General features: G+C 38.8%; 1 protein-coding gene across 4 annotated transcripts in view; it reads right to left on the bottom strand.

Annotated features, from left to right (window-relative positions):
* The window catches only part of FARP1 (FERM, ARH/RhoGEF and pleckstrin domain protein 1), a 370189-nt gene that overhangs the window by 74550 nt on the left and 274996 nt on the right, over nucleotides 1-20643 (bottom strand). For all 4 annotated transcript variants that reach the window (XM_090258835.1, XM_090258837.1, XM_090258833.1 and 1 more), the window contains 3 exons: nucleotides 16384-16426; nucleotides 13432-13510; nucleotides 6768-6865 (listed from right to left, as the gene is read on the bottom strand). In XM_090258835.1, coding sequence (XP_090114961.1) covers nucleotides 6768-6865; nucleotides 13432-13510; nucleotides 16384-16426 — 220 coding nt within the window. The remainder of the gene's footprint in view (nucleotides 1-6767; nucleotides 6866-13431; nucleotides 13511-16383; nucleotides 16427-20643) is intronic.

Below are 20643 nucleotides of genomic sequence, written 5' to 3'. Positions count from 1 at the left end.
GGGTCAATACATCTAATTGTCTTTTTTTTTTCTGAGTTACTTGCCTTCCACTGCCCACCTAAAATGCAATGGCAATATATGATTATGAAATTCATTTCCCCCTCAGTGTTCTCGTCTTTGAAATAGGGAAACAGGCATCACCTTATATATAGAGTTTGAAGGCTGACAAATATTAAAGAAATAATTTAATATTTTAAAATATTTTTTATGCCAAGATGCCATATTAGCTTATGCATATACTAAATTCCATAGCAGTCTACTCATAGCAAAAACAGGAACAACAAGAACAACCTAAAACCTGTGATTTTACTACATGAAATCTCATGATGATATGCTTGGACAAACCCGTTTGCCATGTATAATCTTCAGTAGGAAGACATACACAACCTGAAAATATAGCCCTGCCATGTCTCCAACCTACCCAAGTGGAATTTTAACATCAGGGCTATCTAGTGATTGATTCCTCATCAGCTTGTCCTACTTATTGATTCATAGTAAATCTAAGAAAATTAAAAGGGACAGAGAAAAAAAATGAAAAAATAGAGACTATCTGAAAGACAACTCCATAAGTTCAAAAAAAGAGAAAGATTAAAAAAAATTCAGATTGTATATACAGACACACGTGAGATAAACATATAGCTCACTCAAGATAATTTTCCATCATCATGAATATAGTTTCCACAAAAGGGAGATGAGTTGACCCTTCATACCTTACAGATAATGTAAATAATTATGAATAATTTTAAGCAATACTATTCACAGAGGATTATGAAATTACTTCTTCCTTGACTGAATGTATGGGATGCTTAAAAATGCAGAAATAGGGCTTTAAAGATCATAAAAATATTTTGAACAAATAGTATGCAAATAGCAGGCATACTTTTGAACCCATTTATTATTTCATTTTCCTTGGAGAACTCAAGATTCTCTGCAAATTTTGAGTTTCTTGCTGTGTCTACGAAAGATGGGGCTCATCAGATGGAGTACATGGTTTTTTGAGTGCCAGTCAACAACCACTTCCCATATGTGCAAGTGATATTTTCTGAGTTAACAGACTTTAAAAAGGAAGAAACATAAAAGGAGGGAACAGACATAAGACATCAGGAATATTTGAGTAAAGCAAGTTTCTTTTCTGCTTACGAAAAAGCCCAGGATCATAAACATTTTATAAACTTACTATTCCAATAAGGAAGCTTCATTCATTTAAAAATTTTTCGATTCTAAGAAGCACCAACAAACAATAGGAGTCACAAAAATGGGGAGACAGAGAAACAACCCCCCATCGAAAGGAAAGGTAGAGTCCCCAGAAAGAATGCTAAATGAAATAGAGGGGAGCCAACTATCAGATATGGAATTGAAAGCATGTATTATGGAGAAGCTCAATGAGCTCAGCGGAAACTACAAAGAACTCCAGAAAAACTACAGTGAACTCCAGAAGAACTATAAGGAACTTACTGAGAATTATACCAGCATCAAAAAGGACATGGAAGCTATCAATAAGAGCCAGGAGGAAATGAAGAATACGATCTCTGAGTTGAAGAACACAGTAGAAGGAATTAAAAACAGGCTAGAGGAAGCAGAAAATCAGATCAGCAAGCTGGAGGAGAATGTAGACAAAAACTCCCAGACAGTGCAACAAAATGAAAAAAGGCTGAACAAGACTGAAGAGGCTCTAAGACAGCTGCAGGACAACATGAAACGTAATAATATCCGTATCATAGGAATTCCAGAAGGAGAAGAAGAAGAGCAAGGAATAGAAAACCTCTTTGAAAAACTAATGACAGAAAACTTCCCTAACATGAAGAGAGAAAGAATCATGCAAGTCCAGGAAGCACAGAGGGTCCCAATCAAGATGAACCCCAACAGGCCCACTTCAAGACACATCATAATTAAAATGCCAACATTCAAAGACAAAGAGAGAATCCTAAAAGCAGCAAGAGAGAAACAACTAATAACATACAAGGGAGCTCCAATAAGGCTATCATCAGATTTCTCAGCAGAAACACTACAAGCCAGAAGGGAATGGCAAAATATATTCCAAGTAATGAAAAACAAAGGCCTACAACCAAGAACACTCTACCCAGCAAGGCTCTCATTCAAAATGGAAGGTGAAATAAGGAGTTTCCAAGACAAAAGAAGGTTAAAAGAATACATCTCCACCAAACCAGTATTGCAAGAGATGCTAAAGTGTCTGCTTTAAGAAGATGAAGAAACAGAGAGAGACAGAGAGGAACACGAGTACAAAGGGGGAAAATGACAACGAATAAGTACTGAAAGAAAGAAGGAACTTCTACCATTTGCAACATGATTGGAACTAGAGAGAATTATGCTTAGCGAAATAAGCCAGGCAACAAAAGGAAATTACCTTATGCTATCATCTGTTAAAGGAAACTAATGAACAACACAAACAAATGAGCAAAATTGAACCAGAGGTATGTAAACGAGGAATAAACTAACAGTAACAAAGGGGGAGATGGGAGGGAGAGAAGTGGTAAGAAGGGGAAGGGTCTAGTCAAAGAACATGTATAAATGACCCATGGACATGGACAACTGGGTGGGGACTGAATGTGGGAGAAGGGAGGGACAGGGTGCAGAGAAGCAAGAGGGGGAAGAAAGTGAGACAACTGTAATGGAAAAACAAACAAACAGAAAAATTTTTAGTGGGGGGAAAAATTAAAAATATAAAGAATAGAAATGCAAGTTCAGTGAATATTAGAAGGACAAGGATTTTCCTTCACACTGTATATATTTTCTCCCTATCCGATCCCTCCAGAATTTGGCATTCTAAAGAAGTAAGTAATGACCTAAGTTTCTTTACATAAAACTAATAAGACCAGTTGTTAATAACGATTTTTTTGACTAAGACTTTGACTGGAATGTCATGCCTAAAGGAGACATGCTTGGGCTTTGGTTGTTACCAAAAAGCCCTGAGCAACTGGGACTGACCTTCAAAGGTAATAAAAGTCCACGAGATAAAAGGCCTGGTACCTTGGATGGATGAGCGGTCCATAGCAATCTTTCCAGGGAAGGAACGAAGGTTGTTTTCCTGAAAGATGGCTAGAAGGGACCTTAAGGCACAATGGAAAACCAGGAGGACCTGGAAAAGACAGGTGTTTACAGGCAAGGCTGAATGCCAGGTATGTGGCTCAGCTTCTGTGCCCTGAAGGGCAGACTGAAGGTCACCCTAAATGTTCCTTGGGTAAGTTCCAGCAAAGCAGAACTAAAGATCGTAAGTGATCATTTGCTGCTTTTGTTGTGTTTATGCAAATGAACAGGATAAATTAAAAATGAACTTAATGCAGTCCCTTTAATGACAAGGAGGGTAATCGTAGGGAGAAAAATCAAGATTCAAGGAAGATCACAATGCCCAGTGGTAGACTATAAAGTAGTGCAGCTAACCGTCTTTAAAGTTTCTTTTCATTTAAAATTTGTTTTCATTTGAAAGTTAAACTATGTCTGTGGCATTATCAAAGATGTTTAATTTACAGGCAAGAAGAATGTCAAATGCCTTGCAACTGAATGTCTTTCCGATAAGACAGTCCTACAGATTTAGAGACATGTATGTGGGTTATGTTACATAAATTAACATGTGTTTTCTGTTTTCAAAGGGCATAAGCCTACGATCTCATTACCTGAGTGATTGTCTGTATGTATAGGCCTCACTTAATCCTGTCTGCATTGCTGCCTCCTGAGACTCAATGGTTTGGCTGAACTAAGTGGCTGGGTTGGTGAAGAACGGGGTGGTCTGTGGGCTTCACTTTAAAACTGGTTTCTCTTTTCTATCCTAATGGCTTGGACAGAAAGAGCCCAGAGGCCTGAGAGGGGGGATACCTAAAATATTTCCCTCAATCCAAACTAAGTATAATGGGCAAAAGGGTTTTGGATAGGTGAGATGTACCTGGCATACCTTCCTCCAAAGAAACCCTTCTTTTCCCTAATGTGGGACATTGAAAAATTAATACCTGTCTTTTGTCATCTAGTGGTTACGGATTGAATGATGTCCTTTAACCCTGTTGCCCCCAGAATACAACAAGGATGCCAGCCTGTTAAACCAAGCATGCCGTTGTCCAGAGACAGCCAACCAACCTGGAGTCTGCACGATCCTTCCCCTTGTGGGAAGGCCACCCTCCCCTCCACACCCCCACTCTTATTAGGGATTTCTTGACCCAAGGGTAGGTAGGACGACGACCATGTCCAGCTTGAAGCAGCTAGAGGAGCTCGAGACCTTCGTCCATTGTCCTTTATAAGATTGTAAAGGGTCTCAAGTCTGAGAGGGAGGGATTGTTATTTTTTATTGTTAAAATATTTAACTAATTAATTAATTATTTTTTAAAAAAAGAAGAAGAATATATGAAAGGGTGAGCCATGGGCATGGACTTGGGGCGGGGATTGTCAGGGAAGGGGGGTGCTGGGCGGAGGGGAGCAAAGGGGAAAAAATTGGAACTATTGTAACAATATAATCAATAAAATATACTTAAAAAAAAAGTAGAGAAAGCGAGGAGAGGATCAGAAACCTCTGGAACAGCTAGCTATAAGCGATCAAACATTTAGATAATAGGATTGCCAGAAGGCAAGAAGAAGAACTAGAAATTGAAAAATTATGTGAAAAAACAATGAAGCAGAACTTCCCAAACTTGGGGATGGAAATAGAATTACAGGTCCAGGAAGCACAAAGAGTTCCAGAAAAACTGGACCCAGGGAGAACCACTCAAAGACACATTATAATCAAATTGTCAAAAATTAAAGATAAAGAGAGAATCTTAAAAGCAGCAAGAGAGAAGAAAAGAATCATGTACAAAGGGGTCCCAATTAGACTATCAGCTGATTTCTCAAAAGAGACCCTGCAGGCAAGAAGAGACTAGCAAGAAATATTCAAAGTAATGAAAATAAAAAATGTATAGCCACAAATACTCTATCCAGCGAAGCTGTCATTCAGAATAGAAGGGCAGACAAAGTCCTTCCAGGACAAAGTAAAACTGAAGGAGGTCATCAGATCCAAACCACTGTTATATGAGATGTTAAAGGGACTGGTTTAGAAGAAAGAGGATCAAAACTATGAACATTAAAATGAAAACTACATCACAACAACCAACAACAGTAGGGAATCAAAACAAAGGCAAATTAAGTAGGCAACGAGAGTGGAAAAAGAATTATAGGTATGGGGAACATATTGGGGGTAGGTCGGTGGGGAGGGGGAAAGGGGAAAGGGAGGGAGATGGTACAGGAATTAAGAAGCATAGTAGAAGGGAGTGGAATAGACAGGAAGATGTTGAGAAGAACTATTTGCACAACCAATGGACATGAACTAAAAGGGGGGATCAACTGGAGGGAGCGGGGCCACTGGGTGAAGGGGAGCAGAGGGAAAAGAAATTGGGACAACTATAACAGCATAATCAATAAAACATTTTAAAAAATAAAAAATAAAAAAATTTTTTTCATTGTTTGAAAAGGGAGGGTGGCAGGTGGGTGAGGTAAAGAAAGGAGAATATGTTTACTGAACACCTAACATATATTGGGTATTTAATTTTCACAGCCTTCTAAAAAAGTTTTATGATTTTCATGTTCCAAAAGAAATAAGAGGTGTGTGTGTGGGTGGGGGGAAGTGGTGAATAACATGCCAGGGTCATCAATCACCTAATAGAAATGAGGTCTGCCTGATTCAAAGCCCTCCTCTCTACACAATCATATGAAGAGGGAAGGCCAAACATAACAGGCAAAAGCTATGTAATTTTCTGTAACAAGGCTTCTTCATTTGCAAAAATAAGGATAATAAGAGTACTAATCTCACAGAGTTGTTGTGAAATTTAAATGAGATACTATACATAATAAGCTTTAATAAAGGATACCTATGTTTTTTTCCCCACTCACATCAATTTTTCAAATTGATAAGGAAACATCTCTCTGCTAAGTCTGATAGATATTCAATAGTGCTCATATACCCCCCAAAATAAAAGATTAGCATGGTCTATAGATACATCTCATCATATTAGACTAAGGTAATTTGTTGACTACAAGGAGTGACATTTCCTACAATCCTTTGGAAGTCTTGTTAACTGAGAAGTTATCTGAATAGGATGGGGTTACTTTATATACATTGGAAATTTTAAATGATAGCACTGTACTTTTTTATGCTACTACTTATACATGTTGACCTTGGTCTATACACACAATTACCTTCCCAAAACAGCATGTGCATATTCTATTTTAAGTAACTTCTGCCTTGGCCAAGAGGAAAGAAAGAAATGGTGAGGTGGGTGGTCAGTAAGTCTTAGAGAATGAGCGCAATCTAATTTATCCTTTGTCTAGATTAAGAATCTTAAAATATTTCATTTCAAGCATCACTAGGATTCAGTCTAGCTTCATGTGATCTGAACTCGAGAGAGCAAAATACAAAAAGTGAGATCTTTGACAGTTTTATGTCTTATGGCTAATGTGCCACTTTCAATGATCAAGGACAGAACAAATTTAGTCTACTTGGCCCCTGTCCCTCTAAGCTTCTCCTTTGAGACAACTGAGATGTCAATAATTGCACTAATCATTGAAAAGGGTAGACGAACACCATAACACAGAATTGCTGGGTCAATGTTTTGGGGATATGCATATTACATAAAATGAGGAGTACTGTTTTCCACCCACAAGCATTCATGCTAACAGCAAAAGAACATGAAGACATTAGCATTATTTTTATAGATCTGATTTTCTTTCCAATCAATCAGATCACTGTGTTATTTCCAATGTGATTTGTAAAGGAAAATAACAGAACTTACATTGTACAATGTGTGAAATCAAGAGAGCAGCGCTGGTGTCATTACATGTCAGCCTGCCCTGAGCCAGGTCCTGCTTCACCTGCAGAGCAAACAGGTACCTGCAAATACAGAGAGATGGGCGTCATAAACACAGAGATGGGCATCATGCAAAGAGGGTTGTGAAAGTTCAGCATCTAAGTTAGGCTTACCTCTGGCAACCAGCCCACACTGTGAGCAACTAAAGAGAGTGCATAAACTAAGGAAATGAAAGTCTGCAAGGCTGGGATGAATTTCTGGTGCCACTGACTGTCATGCAAATACACATAGCTCCCTGAAAGGACTGGGAGACATGTGCTATAATCTTTTCACATAATGAGTATATATGTTTCATATTATATGGAGAGATACAACGATAAAAACATAAGACTATAACTTACCATCCTATATATTTTTGTAGGGTAAAGGAAACATTTAAAATTTTTTCACAGATCAACTGTATTTAAAAATGGCTTTATGGCTCAGACAATAACAGTAATTTTGATGGTTAGTAAGAGCTTTTCCAACAGGAAATGGAAAGACAAGGATGTCTTTTTTTGTGGTGCTGTATTTCCTTAGCTAATGCCATAAGCCTCAGCTCCCAGATATGTAAAAATCAATTTATTTTAAAATTCTTTTCTTTGTATTATTGGATAAAGCGAGTAAACACTTTTGGTCAAAGAGAAAAGAGATATTTATAAAACAAAGAAATTAAGGAGAAACAGTTGATGTTAAAATTGATTTAAAAATATCACATGGACAAGGACAGTGGTGCGGGGATCGCCTGCGGGAGTTGGGGTGGGGGCTGGGTGCAGAAGGGGCAAAAGGGGAAATACTGGCAACTGTAACTGCATAATCAATAAAATATAATTAGAAAAGAAAATATCACTATGAACTCATACATTTTTAGAAAGATATTTACTAGTTTTGCCCAATGTCTAGAATCAGTGTCATATCAGAAGCAACCCTTAGTAACTGGATTTTCGCTATCAACAAATTACCCACTGAAAGGACAGAGGTGAGTCATTGGAGAAGTGGTAGATTTCAGGTGTGTGGTAGGGAAAGGTGCAAAGGGAGCCTGAGTATCTAGTTATGCCAGAAAGCAAGGCAGCTTCCAAAAATAAATGTGTTGTATCAAAAGGATGAAAGATACATATTGAAGGGGACATTCATTGGCCAGAGTGACAACAACTTGAGTAGCAACAAGAATGATTAAAGTAAATGGAAACACATGCAATTAATGAAAATTCAAGAGTTCAAATAATGATACTCAAAAAAAGAGAAAACAAAGCAAAACAAAAAGACCCTGAATATATCACCAATTTGAGGAGACTATTAAAGCAATTCTTTAAAAAAATATTTTATTTATTTATTTTTAGAGAGTGGAAAAGGGAGAGAGAAAGGGAGAGAAACATCAATGTGTGGTTGTCTCTTGCGTGCCCCCAACTAGGGACCGAGCCCGCAACCCAGGCATGTGCCCTGACTGGGAATCAAACTGGTGACCCTTTGGTTCACAGGCTTGTGCTCAATCCACTGAGCCACACCAGCCAGGGCTAAAGCAATTCTTTATTTAAAAATGTATAACACAAGGCAAAAAAGTGGTCATGTAATCTGCCTCTCCAGTAGGAAGGGTATTTCAGGATATACAGATAGTCCAAGTGGATGAGGCAAAGTTTTACCTTACAGAAGAATGCTAATTAATAATGTCAGCATTATTATTATTTAGTAACTAGGACATCTGCAGAGACAAAGTAACATGACCTTACTTAGTAATGGAAATATCAGAATGTCACCACCCTGATGATCAATCTTAGTGTCATTAAAGATGTAGGAAGCACAAAATATTACTTATGATGAATTCTAGTCAAAAATGCTTAACTTGCATCTGTCAAGTCTTTAAAACTAACTACCAGTTTTCAGGAAAAACAGAGGCTAGAGAAATAAGCTACATAGCACAAGGAAGCAACCAGACAAATTCAAGAGGTGAGATATTCTGTAGTACAATTGGTCCAGTTTTTCTATCAAGATGGTATCTTGAGGAAAAAAGTGAGGGACTCTGCTAGACTAAAAGAGGTCCAAGGACATAATTACCAGATGCAGTGTGGTACTTAAGTGAATTTCATTTTAGAATAAGCAGATATAAATGGCATTTGGGGGACAAATGGAGTAATTTGAGTATGGCCAGGGCATTAGGTGAGATGAAAAGTACATATATGTGCATAGAAAAAATCAGAAAGGATTTCATACCGACGAGTTTGTTAACAATAGTAATCTCTGGGCAACAGGAATACATTATTTTTATGTTCTCATTCTTGTTTATCTGTACTTTCTAACTTTCTATACTGTACATTTATTGCTTCTGTAATAATGAAAGGTTATTTTTAATGTTTTTAAAAAAGGGCTTTAACAAGACTAATCACAGGTTTCCATTAAATGAGATAATACAGGGAAGGCACAATGACTAGACCAAAAACATTCAATAAATGTTAGCAATTTAAAAAAAGAACAAAAATCGAATGCCCTTTAAGTCATTTATAAAATTCCATTATAAAGAACTAAAAAAAAGGGGGCACATCTGTAATCATCAAAAACAAAACAAAAGCCCAAAATAAAACTAAATCACCCAGAGACCTACTAATTAACAGTTGACCTCTATCCAACCCCTCTAATGTTTGTGTATGTTCTCAAGTTCTTTCTCCTCTCTCCCTCTCTCTTTCTCAGGGAAATCAAAGGGAAGACATGGCCAGAATATGGAAACAAATATCAACATATAGAACTATGTGATAAGAGGCAGTATAAACCATCTTTCTGCATTAGGTAGTGGTTGTTGTCTTTTGAACCCAATGTGTCTTAGAGCTACAGGCTTTAATTCTCACCAATGTGGTTAATTTAAAAATAAGTAGGAGAACTTTGTGTTTTACAAACATTACATTCTGAATATTTTACTATCTATCAGTTCAAACACGGGTCCTGAGTTCACAGGGATGGGTTCAGAGTCTGACAGGCTTTGGGGGCCTTTGGTGACAGTCTCATGTGGGCTGCGAGATGGCAGCAGGTTCTGAAAGATCACACATTTAGCTAGAGGGCAGGTGCCATGTTGAAGACTGCAGGAAGAACTTGTCACCCTAATTATGCTGACACTTTCTGTTCTCAGGGCCTTGTAATATGAGGAAGATCTTCATGGGTACTGACTTCTCCATGAGAGCTGTAAGCTGAACACGCTGGCTCCTATGTTAACTTCAGAGATTCAACAACACCTTTCACCCTATAAACAGAAGTAATTCCAATCAAATTCACAAGAACCAAAGGCTAAGAAGTACTCAGTAGGCACTAAATAAAATTAAACTGGTAAACACAACAGAAATGCTGAAAGCACTCAAAAGGGAATCAATCAAGTCTCCTTGGGTGGATGTGAGGAGGGAGGCAATAACAGTGGTGGGACTCCTCAAGAAAGGCTCTAAATTCTGGGACTGTAAGGGGTTGCATATCACACCCATCTAATGTCTGGTTTTATACATGCCTATTTTCATTTATTTCATGTGGGAGGTTTGACTCTGCCTTTTCTTTTCCAGTGTCATGTACAACTCCTCTGCCAGCCTAAGGAAGCACATTTCAGCAGACCTTGCACAGCAGTAAGTTCTGACAGGGTTTCTACCTGTTTTGAACTCGGCTGAGTAGAAATTATACCTAATTGATGGTGGGATACCCAGAAGGAAATGTGTCTAAACTCATCAGCATAAGAAAAGTGACTTAGAGCTCTGCAATAAGAAAGCCTGGTGACTTCTTTTCCAAAGACCTCGGTCTACCTTTTAAAACTTGCACCTAAGTCAGTGCTTTTCTTCTTCTAGACACTGTCAACAGGACAGAGTTCCACCAAAAGTGCAGTTCGATACATAGACAGGAATTCAGTTTCTTGTTTAACCACCAAGTGAAATTTAATCTTCCATCTGTATAAATGAGAAGCTGAAAGCTACTCATGGAGGCTCAAAGAATTAACCACAGGGCTAGTCTGCCAAACTAGTCTGCAGGCCCATTTGTGCCTGTCTTGCTCTTTTCTACATGTCCCTTACCTAAAGCACTGTCCACGCAGACTTTCTTCTCCAAACCCCTCCCTCACTCGCCATCTGCTATAGGAAAAGTTCCTGGAATCTCAAAGATCACATCATTCAATTTTTGCTTACACAGGAATTTGAGAGTGTGGGAATCAATAAATATGTTCGATCTGGGAGGTCATCTCCAAGAAAGATTTTAAAAATGTCAGTTAACACTGGGAGTCATAAAACAAAACATTAAACCTGCTGCTTCTGGCTGAGCTTGGGTAACGTGAGGGAATTTTATCAGATCAGACAGAGCAGCTGTCAAGAGGATCCACTTGGCTTAAAGGTAACAAGTTGTATGGAATTTTATAATAAGAACCAGAATGGTAGAAAACGATAAACCACTAAAGGTAATGAGTCATATAAATTGAAAAGGTGCAAAACTCATTGCAATGTAGAACAGGGAGAAAAAGTAGGAAAAGGGGGATTTATAATGCCAATTTCTTAAGTAGGATAGAGGACCAGTGCAATGCAGAAGGAAAAAGCACATTGCTGACCAACAGTTGGACTTGCCTTTAGATTTATTTCAATATTCTGAGCTTGGAGCAATGCATGTTCTCATGACAGGAAGGCTGGCCCCAGAAACTACGACACAGTAGCCCTAATAATGACACCTCATGAAAACGTGTCATCTGCCCCTCTGTCTTGTGCAATTGGGTGTAGTAGCTCCAGCTGCCCGTCCTCTACTAGAAGTGTTCTGGCAAACTGTATACAGTTCCCACAAGGCTGATGGCTTCTGCAGTTCCTAGCTGCCTCTAATTGCTTCATTGATTTGAGGACTGTAAGTGGAGATAAACAAGGAGTGAAAACTCCTTCAGAAAATACAAAGCCTTTGCCTCTCCCTAGAATCCACATTCATGTACCCATTGCCCTTTCTGACACATGCACATAATGTGGAGTAGGTATGTCAAACAAACACAGCCTTGCAGAAGCAAACTCCTAACTCTCTTCTCCTCCCCAATCCTCTACTTTCCTCCAACCATCCCCATTTTAGTCATCACCAACACCATCCAGCCAGTCGCTAGTCAAATCTAAGCATCCCCTGCACTTCCCTCAGTCTCCATTCCTACCCCATCACCAAGACGGATTGACTCCATTGTCAGCAAGTATTACAAATGCTGCCATGTGTCTCCATTTCCACTCCTACCACCTCCTCCATTGCCATCATCTTGGCCTCATTGGCCAAAATTGCTTCCTCGCTGGATACCCTGCTGTCATCTGCCCCACAACATCCACATGGCAACTAGTCTTTCAACAGTACATACATTTGGGCCTCTGTCCCACCTCACTGCACTTCACCCTCAAGGGTCCTGCCATGCCAGTACACTTTTATGATCGACACCTGTCACTTGTTCCTGCCTTGGACGCTGCATACCTAGAAAGCTCTTCCCCTGAAAATGACTGATAGATCCTCATCATTTCCTCAGATAGGCACCCTAGACTAACCAATCTAAAATCGTCACCCATCATCCTACTTCTATGCCATCACCCTACTTCAGTGACCTAAAGAGCCCTTATCATTAGCTGATATTTTTCTTCTTTATGTGATCGTTTTGTCTGTTCCCAGGCTTGTCTCTTCACCACTGTATTCCTAGTGCCTAGAATAATGCTTGCACATAGTGTACACACTTCATAAATACTTGACTGAATGTCTTCCTCCCTTCATAAATGATGGTCAACCATCTAAGACACTGGACTCTATATCAAGAATGAGAGGATAAGACAGATGTGATAGCCTTGGTCTTATATGGTTACAGTTTCAAAGACATATGTGGCAAGAATTTGGCTGGTCAGACTAATATATCAAAGGGCACTCTTGAAAGGGAGGCATTTTATCTTCATGTGTTCCCACTGGGCTCTGGTCTCTTTTAGAAACCCAAATGTCTTGCCAAAATTTAGTGGCAGTGATGATGGTGATAATAATGATGAGATGATGATAGTGGTGGTGATGATGATGGTTATCATTCATGGTGTCCCTACTAGGTTCCAGCCATTCTATATGAAATAGTGCTTATGTCTAAGCCAGCCTTATAGTAACACTGACACAGAGGAATTAAGACAGGTAGAGAGGGAACAAGTAACCAGCCAGACACAGAGCTATCAAAGGCATGACTGATGCCGAAGCCAGGCATGACCCAATGTGTACGCTTTTTCCACCTGGCCAACCTGCCAAAGAAACTGACCTACAGTTTATGTCCACCCACTCATGACAGTAATGAAGAGAAGCTATGAGTTAACAACATAGTTTCACAGAAGAGATCCACTTTCCAAAACCATCTTGTGATGTGATAAAGAGGGAATATATGGCAGTAACAGGTTAAGTCCAGTCCACTTTGTATCACAGCCTCATAGAAACCAGGCTTCAGGGAACCTGTGGTATTTTCTTAACCCCCAGATTTGTAAGCCTAACTGGAAGAGAGGGGGTTAAACTGTTAAGCACAGAGGTGATGCTGGATAAGCAGACATTGAGAAAATGTTAACCAAATTGACTTAGAACATTAGCTTTGTCTTCTCATCATTATCCCATAGCAATAAATAGCCAAACCACTAACCTTGTGAGCTCTTCTTGAAGTTGTGTGTGGTCAGGTGGAAAGAATTTCACCACAAACCTAACAACAACATGCTTTGGCCCTAAAGAAAAAACAAACAAAAAAAAAAAACAGTAAAGCAGTTATTAATTTGTGTCTCAAATGCAATTAAAGAAAAAGATTTTCTAGGGTATATTATATACCAAATAATAAGTCTCTTTCCAAGCTGCAAAGAGTACACCTGGCAATGCCCAAGTCACTGAACAACTGGGTAAGCTCAGTTACTAAATCACAGTTTCATATTGCAGGGAAACAGATACCCATTTTTTGTTTTTGTTTTTTAACCATGACAAAGGTATTACATAGAAATAGTAAACTTTTTCTCTCTTCACTTCAATTGTACTCAGGTTTAAAAGGCATTTCTCTTAAAAAATTTGCCTAATTAGCTGCTTTAGTCCAAGTACAAGTTCTAGATCATTTTAAAAAGAGGTAATGAAAATGTAAATCAGTCATGTAATTTATTATTTTTAATAATCAATGTTACAGTAGCTATGTGTTTATCAAATATGTATCTAGTACCTATATGCCAGGTACTCACCTGAGGTCTGGAAAGACACGTCAACAAGACAAGGCTCTGCCCCTGCCACAATCAGCAAAAGCCTTTCAAGTATCTTATAAACTATTTTGTAGAGTTTAGACAAAATTAGGAGGCAGATCTGGGAGGGGTGGTCAGGAGAAACTGTGAAGGAGATGGATAAACTTTGTTTTCAGAATTAAAACAGAACAAAAAGATTATAAAATAAAAATTTGTAATCTGAGTCAGAGTTTGATGTATAAGGTACAATATAAGAGCAATCTTATAGGTTCTGACATTTGGAATGATAACAATGAATTTATAATATGTTCCATGAAATATAAGGCACTATATTGAAACCCCAATTTTAACAGTATATGTATAAAAGGAGAAAATGTCTTTTTGCTCTACCATTCACTATCACAAAAATAGATGTTTGTATCATAATTTCTATGTTAACACATTCAAGTTTAGGAAAAAAATAAAAAAGATACATGATAAGGGGAAGAGGTTGCCAATATACACAAAATTAGGAGGAAGAAAACAAGGCACAGAAATACTGAAGTGAAGAAAAGTTGGGCTTTTCCCTAATCACTCTAAAAATTAACAAAACCCTCACATGTCAATTCTAGGTCACAAAATAACAACAGCATAAAAGGGAAGATGGGAAGGCCATGCTATTTCCTCTCGGTTATTTTCACAGAGAAGAGAATTAAACACAAAATGACTGCTTTATCACACGTGGCTAGTTACAGCACATGGGGATGAAAAGGAGCACTCGGTTGCTGGCCCAACAGGGACAGACTCTCTTTGTTTGCATTTGCTAATGTACTAAGAGATTCTTCTCCACCATTAGCAGTTCCTATCACTAGTCATTGCAGGGACATTTGGACATATGTCATCATTGTAGACTGTACTACTTCTTTCAGCAATGTACTGGCCAACCACCCATAAACATTAGACAAACAATGGCTTTCATTTTCAACATCAATAATTGCTTAATTTAAATGACGGATCAACATCAATTTCAACTGCACAACAAACACTGTGTGTCCATTTATTACATTCACAAGAACTGCTGTAAGTAGCCTGTTGGGTTTCTTCATCAGACAGAAAAGCGATCCTACACGGTATTGTGTGCAGCAGGCTCAGCTAAAGAAATGTAGTGTTGCTACTACCCTCAGTCTCTGCTCAGTCTCTGGCTGCAGTGAGGAACTATTTGGGATGACTCTGAGAACAGAACTTGGCCCTGAACTTAACCCAGAGAGAGGGGAGGAAGGTCCAGTGCTGAGACATGATGAGAAGGGAGTGAAAAAGCAAGTGTTCTCTCCTAGGCCCTCCTTAATCTTTTTTCCAACACATGGCCTAAATGCAAGTCAGATTCCTTTAGTTCTGTCTGCCATTCAGCAATTTAGGAACACACACACACACCCCTTATTCTTTCAAACTACCTTGCATTCTGATTTCATAGGCTTTGAAGAGGCAGGACAGAAAATCTTACACCAATTTTATGAATAAATGGATCTACCTTCTCCTTTCAAAAGTGACAATAAGAAACCTGGGCTCAAACAAGACAAGCTCAATCGTCGTCGGCAGCCGTCCGTCTCGAGAGACGATGGTGTAGCTTCTTAAGTGTCTATCTGCACCGCCGAGAATGGTTGTGCAGTCCGACTCGGGAGTGACACAGTATCTGTCTCCTCCCGTGTTGAATCGACATCTTGCGATGACGCTGGAGTGTCCTCTCCAGTGGAGCTGAAGCTACAGAGCCTGGGCAGGGTGATATGGAGGGTCTGCTGTTGCCCATGCAGCAGACCCCCCCTCTCTTCGCAGCTGAAGGATCCAAGGGAAAGACGGAGTCAATACAGCTTGGCTTCAGGTGCGCCGCAGGAGTTGCCGGTGTTGACTACAACGTCAAACCGCCTTAGGGACTCCGGCTCCGGATTTTCTGTCGGGGTTTACTCCCTTAGCCTTTCCCCTGAAGAGGTATGCCGCAAGGCAGCGGAGGTTTTTTGGAATCAGAGTTTTCCTTCTCTGATGTGCCCTGACTGGAAGATCGAACCAGCGACACTTAGCTCGCAGGCCGATGCTCAATCCACTGAGCCAAACCAGCCAGGGTTAAGACAAGCTCAATAACTATGGCTTAATGGCATGGTTTAGTTGTTAATCAAAATGATATTTGATTTTCTAAGCAAGGTTTTGATTACCAAATTGTTATATATTAAAACTGCAGCACATACATTTTAATAGTGTGTGGATTAATGGATGATGACAAGCAATTATGGGGTAAAAAAACAATCTGTATCATTATGTGTGCTTGATGCCATAGGCCGGATGACATCTAGATGAGAAAACTGTCTGGTTTTATATTTAATTTCACTGTTAAACATACAGTATATACTTACTTCTAATCTGCTTGACAATAGGTTTTAAGAGATCCAGCCACACCTACAAAAGAAAAGAAAAAAGAACAGATTGAGACACAAATTCCCAATAAAAGAGTTTACTTATTCTGAAACTTTATGTGGAGCTGTTTAAAATAAAATTTTTGCATAGTTGAAGTTGTTCATTTTTTCTCCAGAATTCTATATCTTACATCATATACCACTTTAATAGAACAGATCCCAATGTACTAACATTAGCCCTAAGCTCCAAAATTAAAATATTTCCTAGACTCAGTTAACTAAGAATTTTTCTACTTTCATTTGTACTTTGGTTATAGTTAGCTAGTCAGCAAATATTAATGTATGACTGCATGTTTGGCTACAAGCTGAGTGAAATATGCATGCTCCTTAATTAAACAAAATGCATGTATGTGTATGTAAGTACAGACAGCATAATTTTGAGGATATGAGAAAAATGAGAGAATTCCAGCCCAGATGGAGGCGTAGACAGACATACTGCGTCTCCCTCCACAACTAAGAAGGATACAACTACCTTAAAACTAGAAACAACCATAAGTTCCAGAAAATCAAACTGCATGGAAGTCCAACAAACAAAGATATAAGGAAGAAATACTCATCCAGACAGGTAAGAGGGGCGGAGCTGGGATGGAGAGGATGTGGTATGGTGGTAGCAGCAGCAGGCCAGCGGAAAGCACAGTACATGTTTTGAAAAGTCAGAAGGGACACCTGGGGAGCATTCCCAGCTCCTCACCAGACTGTGCAGCTCACTGTCCCAGCACCAGGGAAAATCAAACCTCATTGCTCCTGACTGTGCAAACCAGTGGGGGTTGGGGCGGAGGCAGAAACTGCCGGTCTCTCAGCAGAATCTGCTTGTTTTAAAGGGCCCCCATGGTCCTAGAACATCCACAGACCTACCCACTCTGGGAACATTGGCCACGGCAACAGCTAGAGGGGCGCTAGTCCCATACAGAAGTGGGAGAAGTGCCTGGAAAAGGGGCGAGTGCTGGGCAGGTAGCATTGTTTCCTCTCAGACCCCTCCCCGACATACAACGCCACAATGTGGTGAGACAGGTCGCCCTGTACTGACAAATCCCTAAGGCTCCGCCCCTTACAAGGTAACAGGAGTGACAGCTCTATCTAAGACACAGAGGCAAACAAACACAGGAGCTTGTCAAGATGAGGAGACAGAGAAGTATGGCCCAAAAGAGGGAACGGATCAAGGTTCCAGTGAGAGAACTAAGTGACAAGGAGATAGCCAACCTAACAGATGCAGAATTCCAAACACTGGTGATAAAGATGCTCACAGGCTTGACAGATATGCTTGAGTACGGCAAACGCATAAAAGAAGTGAAGGCTCTCTGGGTGTTGTGGCTCAGTGGATTGAGCATTGGCCTGTGAGCCAAGCGTCGCTGGTTCGATTCCCAGTCAGGGCACATGAATAGGTTGCATGTCAGTTCCCCAGTTGGGGGTGCGAGTGAGAGGCAACCACACAGAGATGTTTCTCTCCCTCTCTTTCTCCTTTCCCCTCTCTCTAAAAATAAAATAAATAAACAAATAAATAAAATTATTTTTTTTAAAAAAAAGTGAAGGCTACGCTAAGTGAAACGAAGGAAAATCCACACAAAACCGATGGTGAAGAGAAGGAAACCGGGGTTCAAATCAATGATTTGGAACATAAGGAAGAAAAAAAGTCAACCAGTACAGAATGAGGAAAAAAGAATTGAAAAAAATGAGGAGAGGCTTGGGAATCTCTGGGACAACTTCAAACATGCCAACATCTGAATCATGGGGTTGCCAGAAGGAGAAGAGGAAGACCAAGAAATTGAAAACTTATATGAAAAAATAATGGAGGAAAACTTCCCAAATTTTGTGAAGGAAATAGAAATACAAATCCAGGAAGCATGGAGAGTCCTGGGTGAGCTGGACCCAGAAGGGATCACACCAAGACACATCATGATTAAAATGCCTAAGGTGAAAGATAAAGAGAGAATCCTAAAAGCAGCAAGAGAGAAACGGAGAATTGCCTACAACTGATAAGCTGATAAGACTATCAGCTGATTTTGCAAAAGACACTTTGCAGGCAAGAAGAAACTGGCAAGCAGTATTCAATGTGATGAAAAGTAAGGACCTACAACCAAGATTACTCTATCTAGAAAAGCTATCATTTAGAATGGAAGCACAAATGAGGTGCTTCCCAGACAAGGTAAAGTTAAGAGTTCATCATCACCAAGCCATTATTATTGAAATGTCAAAGGGACTTACTTAAGAAAAAGAAGATCAAAAGTATGAACACTAATATGACAACAAACTCACAACTATCAACAACTGAATCTAAAAAATAAGAACAAAATCCAACTAAGCAAACCAAAATAGGAACAGAATCATCGGTATGGGGATCATTTGGAGGGTTATCAGCTGGGAGAGGGAAGGGGGAGAAATGGGGATATGGTGCAGGGATTAAGAAGCATAATCAGTTGGTACAAAATAGACAGGGGGAAGTTAAGAATAATATAGGAAAGGGTGAAGCCAAAGAACTTATATGTACACACCATGGATATGAACTAAGGGGGGTGGGATTGTTGGAGGGAAGGAGAGTACTGGGCAGAGGGGAGTAAAGGAGAAAAAAATTGGAACTACTGTAACAACATAAGTCAATAAAATATATTTTTTAAAAAAGAGAAAGAAAATTATATTTATAGAATATCACCTGTGTATCAGGCACTATCAAGAAACTTTTTACCTCTATGAACAAGGCCAGAAGAATTCCTGTTACCCAGGAAAGAAATCTGAGACTTGGAGAGGCTCAATAACTTGTCCCTGGTCTACTCAGCTCTAGAGTGACGGAGCCAGGACTGAAATAAGGCCTGCCTAACTTCAAAGTCCAGACTGTTTCACACATACTTGCCTTAGCATGCAGTTTAAGTGGAAAAATGAGGGAGAGAGAGAGAGAGAGACAGAGAGACAGAGAGACCAAGGCTAGCTGCTCTTATTAATAAAGTATGTTAACAATTTAATCTCATTTTACAATGCTTTTACTTAAACTTGCCTTGAATTTGTGGCCTTTTGAAAAGGGTTCTACTGAAGCTCTCATTTGCATATGTGACAAAAACTAGATTAGTGTGCTTAATGTAAAGATGGTTTTATAAGTAAATATGAAAAAGAATATCACAAAACTGCAAAGAACAGGTAACTGATGAAGAAAAAATGACAATGGCTAAGGAGAAAATGTTCAAATGAAAATGTTAAGTAACCATATACCATTTCCACTCATTAAATTTGCATTTAGATATGCCTGTATGTATTTGAGTGCTTGTATTTTATAATACCCAAGAGTGCTGGGAGACGGGCACTCTCTTACTCTATTCCTGGATGTACAAATTGGAATGTTTCTGGAGGACTAATTTGGGAATAATTATCTAAAGCCTAAAAAGTATTCTTACACATACTCTTTTACCCAGTAATTCAACTTTGGGAAATTAGATATTTACTTACAAAAAGATTTATGTACAAGGAATGGTAATAGCATTTTTATAATAGGAGAATTTTTTTCAATAACCTAAATAAATAAATAAATGATCTACATCTATATAACATTATCATGCAGGAATTAAAATTATGCTCTTGATAAATACTTATGTTGAATGTGGGAAAATTAGTTTGGGAGGTTGCAAGATGGGTGATTTCTTGTCTTCTGCCTTTTATATTACCCTAATTATCTTAAATAAGCACTAAGGATTCTCATAATGAAAAGAACTAAAAATTTTAAGTTCTTACCTATTCACATTAAACTTCTACATCACTATTTCAAATAAGTAAGATTTTAAATAAAACTCTCATTTTTGTATTCCCCATCCTATATCACTATCCTATAAGAGGAAAATATAATGACATTAGTTATTAGTTGATTTAGGATCATCTCTACTGTGGTACTCATAAACCTCAACCTTAAAATGAGTAAAAATAATCTTTGAAAATAGCGAGTGTCATTTGCAAAATATATTATTTTTCTCCTAAGAATCCTAAAAACATGGATGAGGTGGCAAATGTATCTTCATTTGATAAGAAAGCAGATTCAGAGAAGAGATGGCCAAAGTTGGAACTTAAATCCTGTACTTCAAACTTATTTATTAACTTTACTAAATATTACTGTGTCCCAATGCTTGGCTCTGGGAATCCAATGATAAGAAAACCAATCATGATCCTCAATACATAGAGCTTATGGTATAGTGAGAAAGACAGACAGAAATTTAAAAACTTTCC

The sequence above is a fragment of the Furipterus horrens genome, unplaced genomic scaffold (assembly GCF_987537825.1).
Source record: "Furipterus horrens unplaced genomic scaffold, mFurHor1.1.pri manual_scaffold_12, whole genome shotgun sequence".
Classification (NCBI taxonomy): Eukaryota; Metazoa; Chordata; class Mammalia; order Chiroptera; family Furipteridae; genus Furipterus; species Furipterus horrens.
This window is presented reverse-complemented; position numbering and strand designations above follow the sequence as displayed.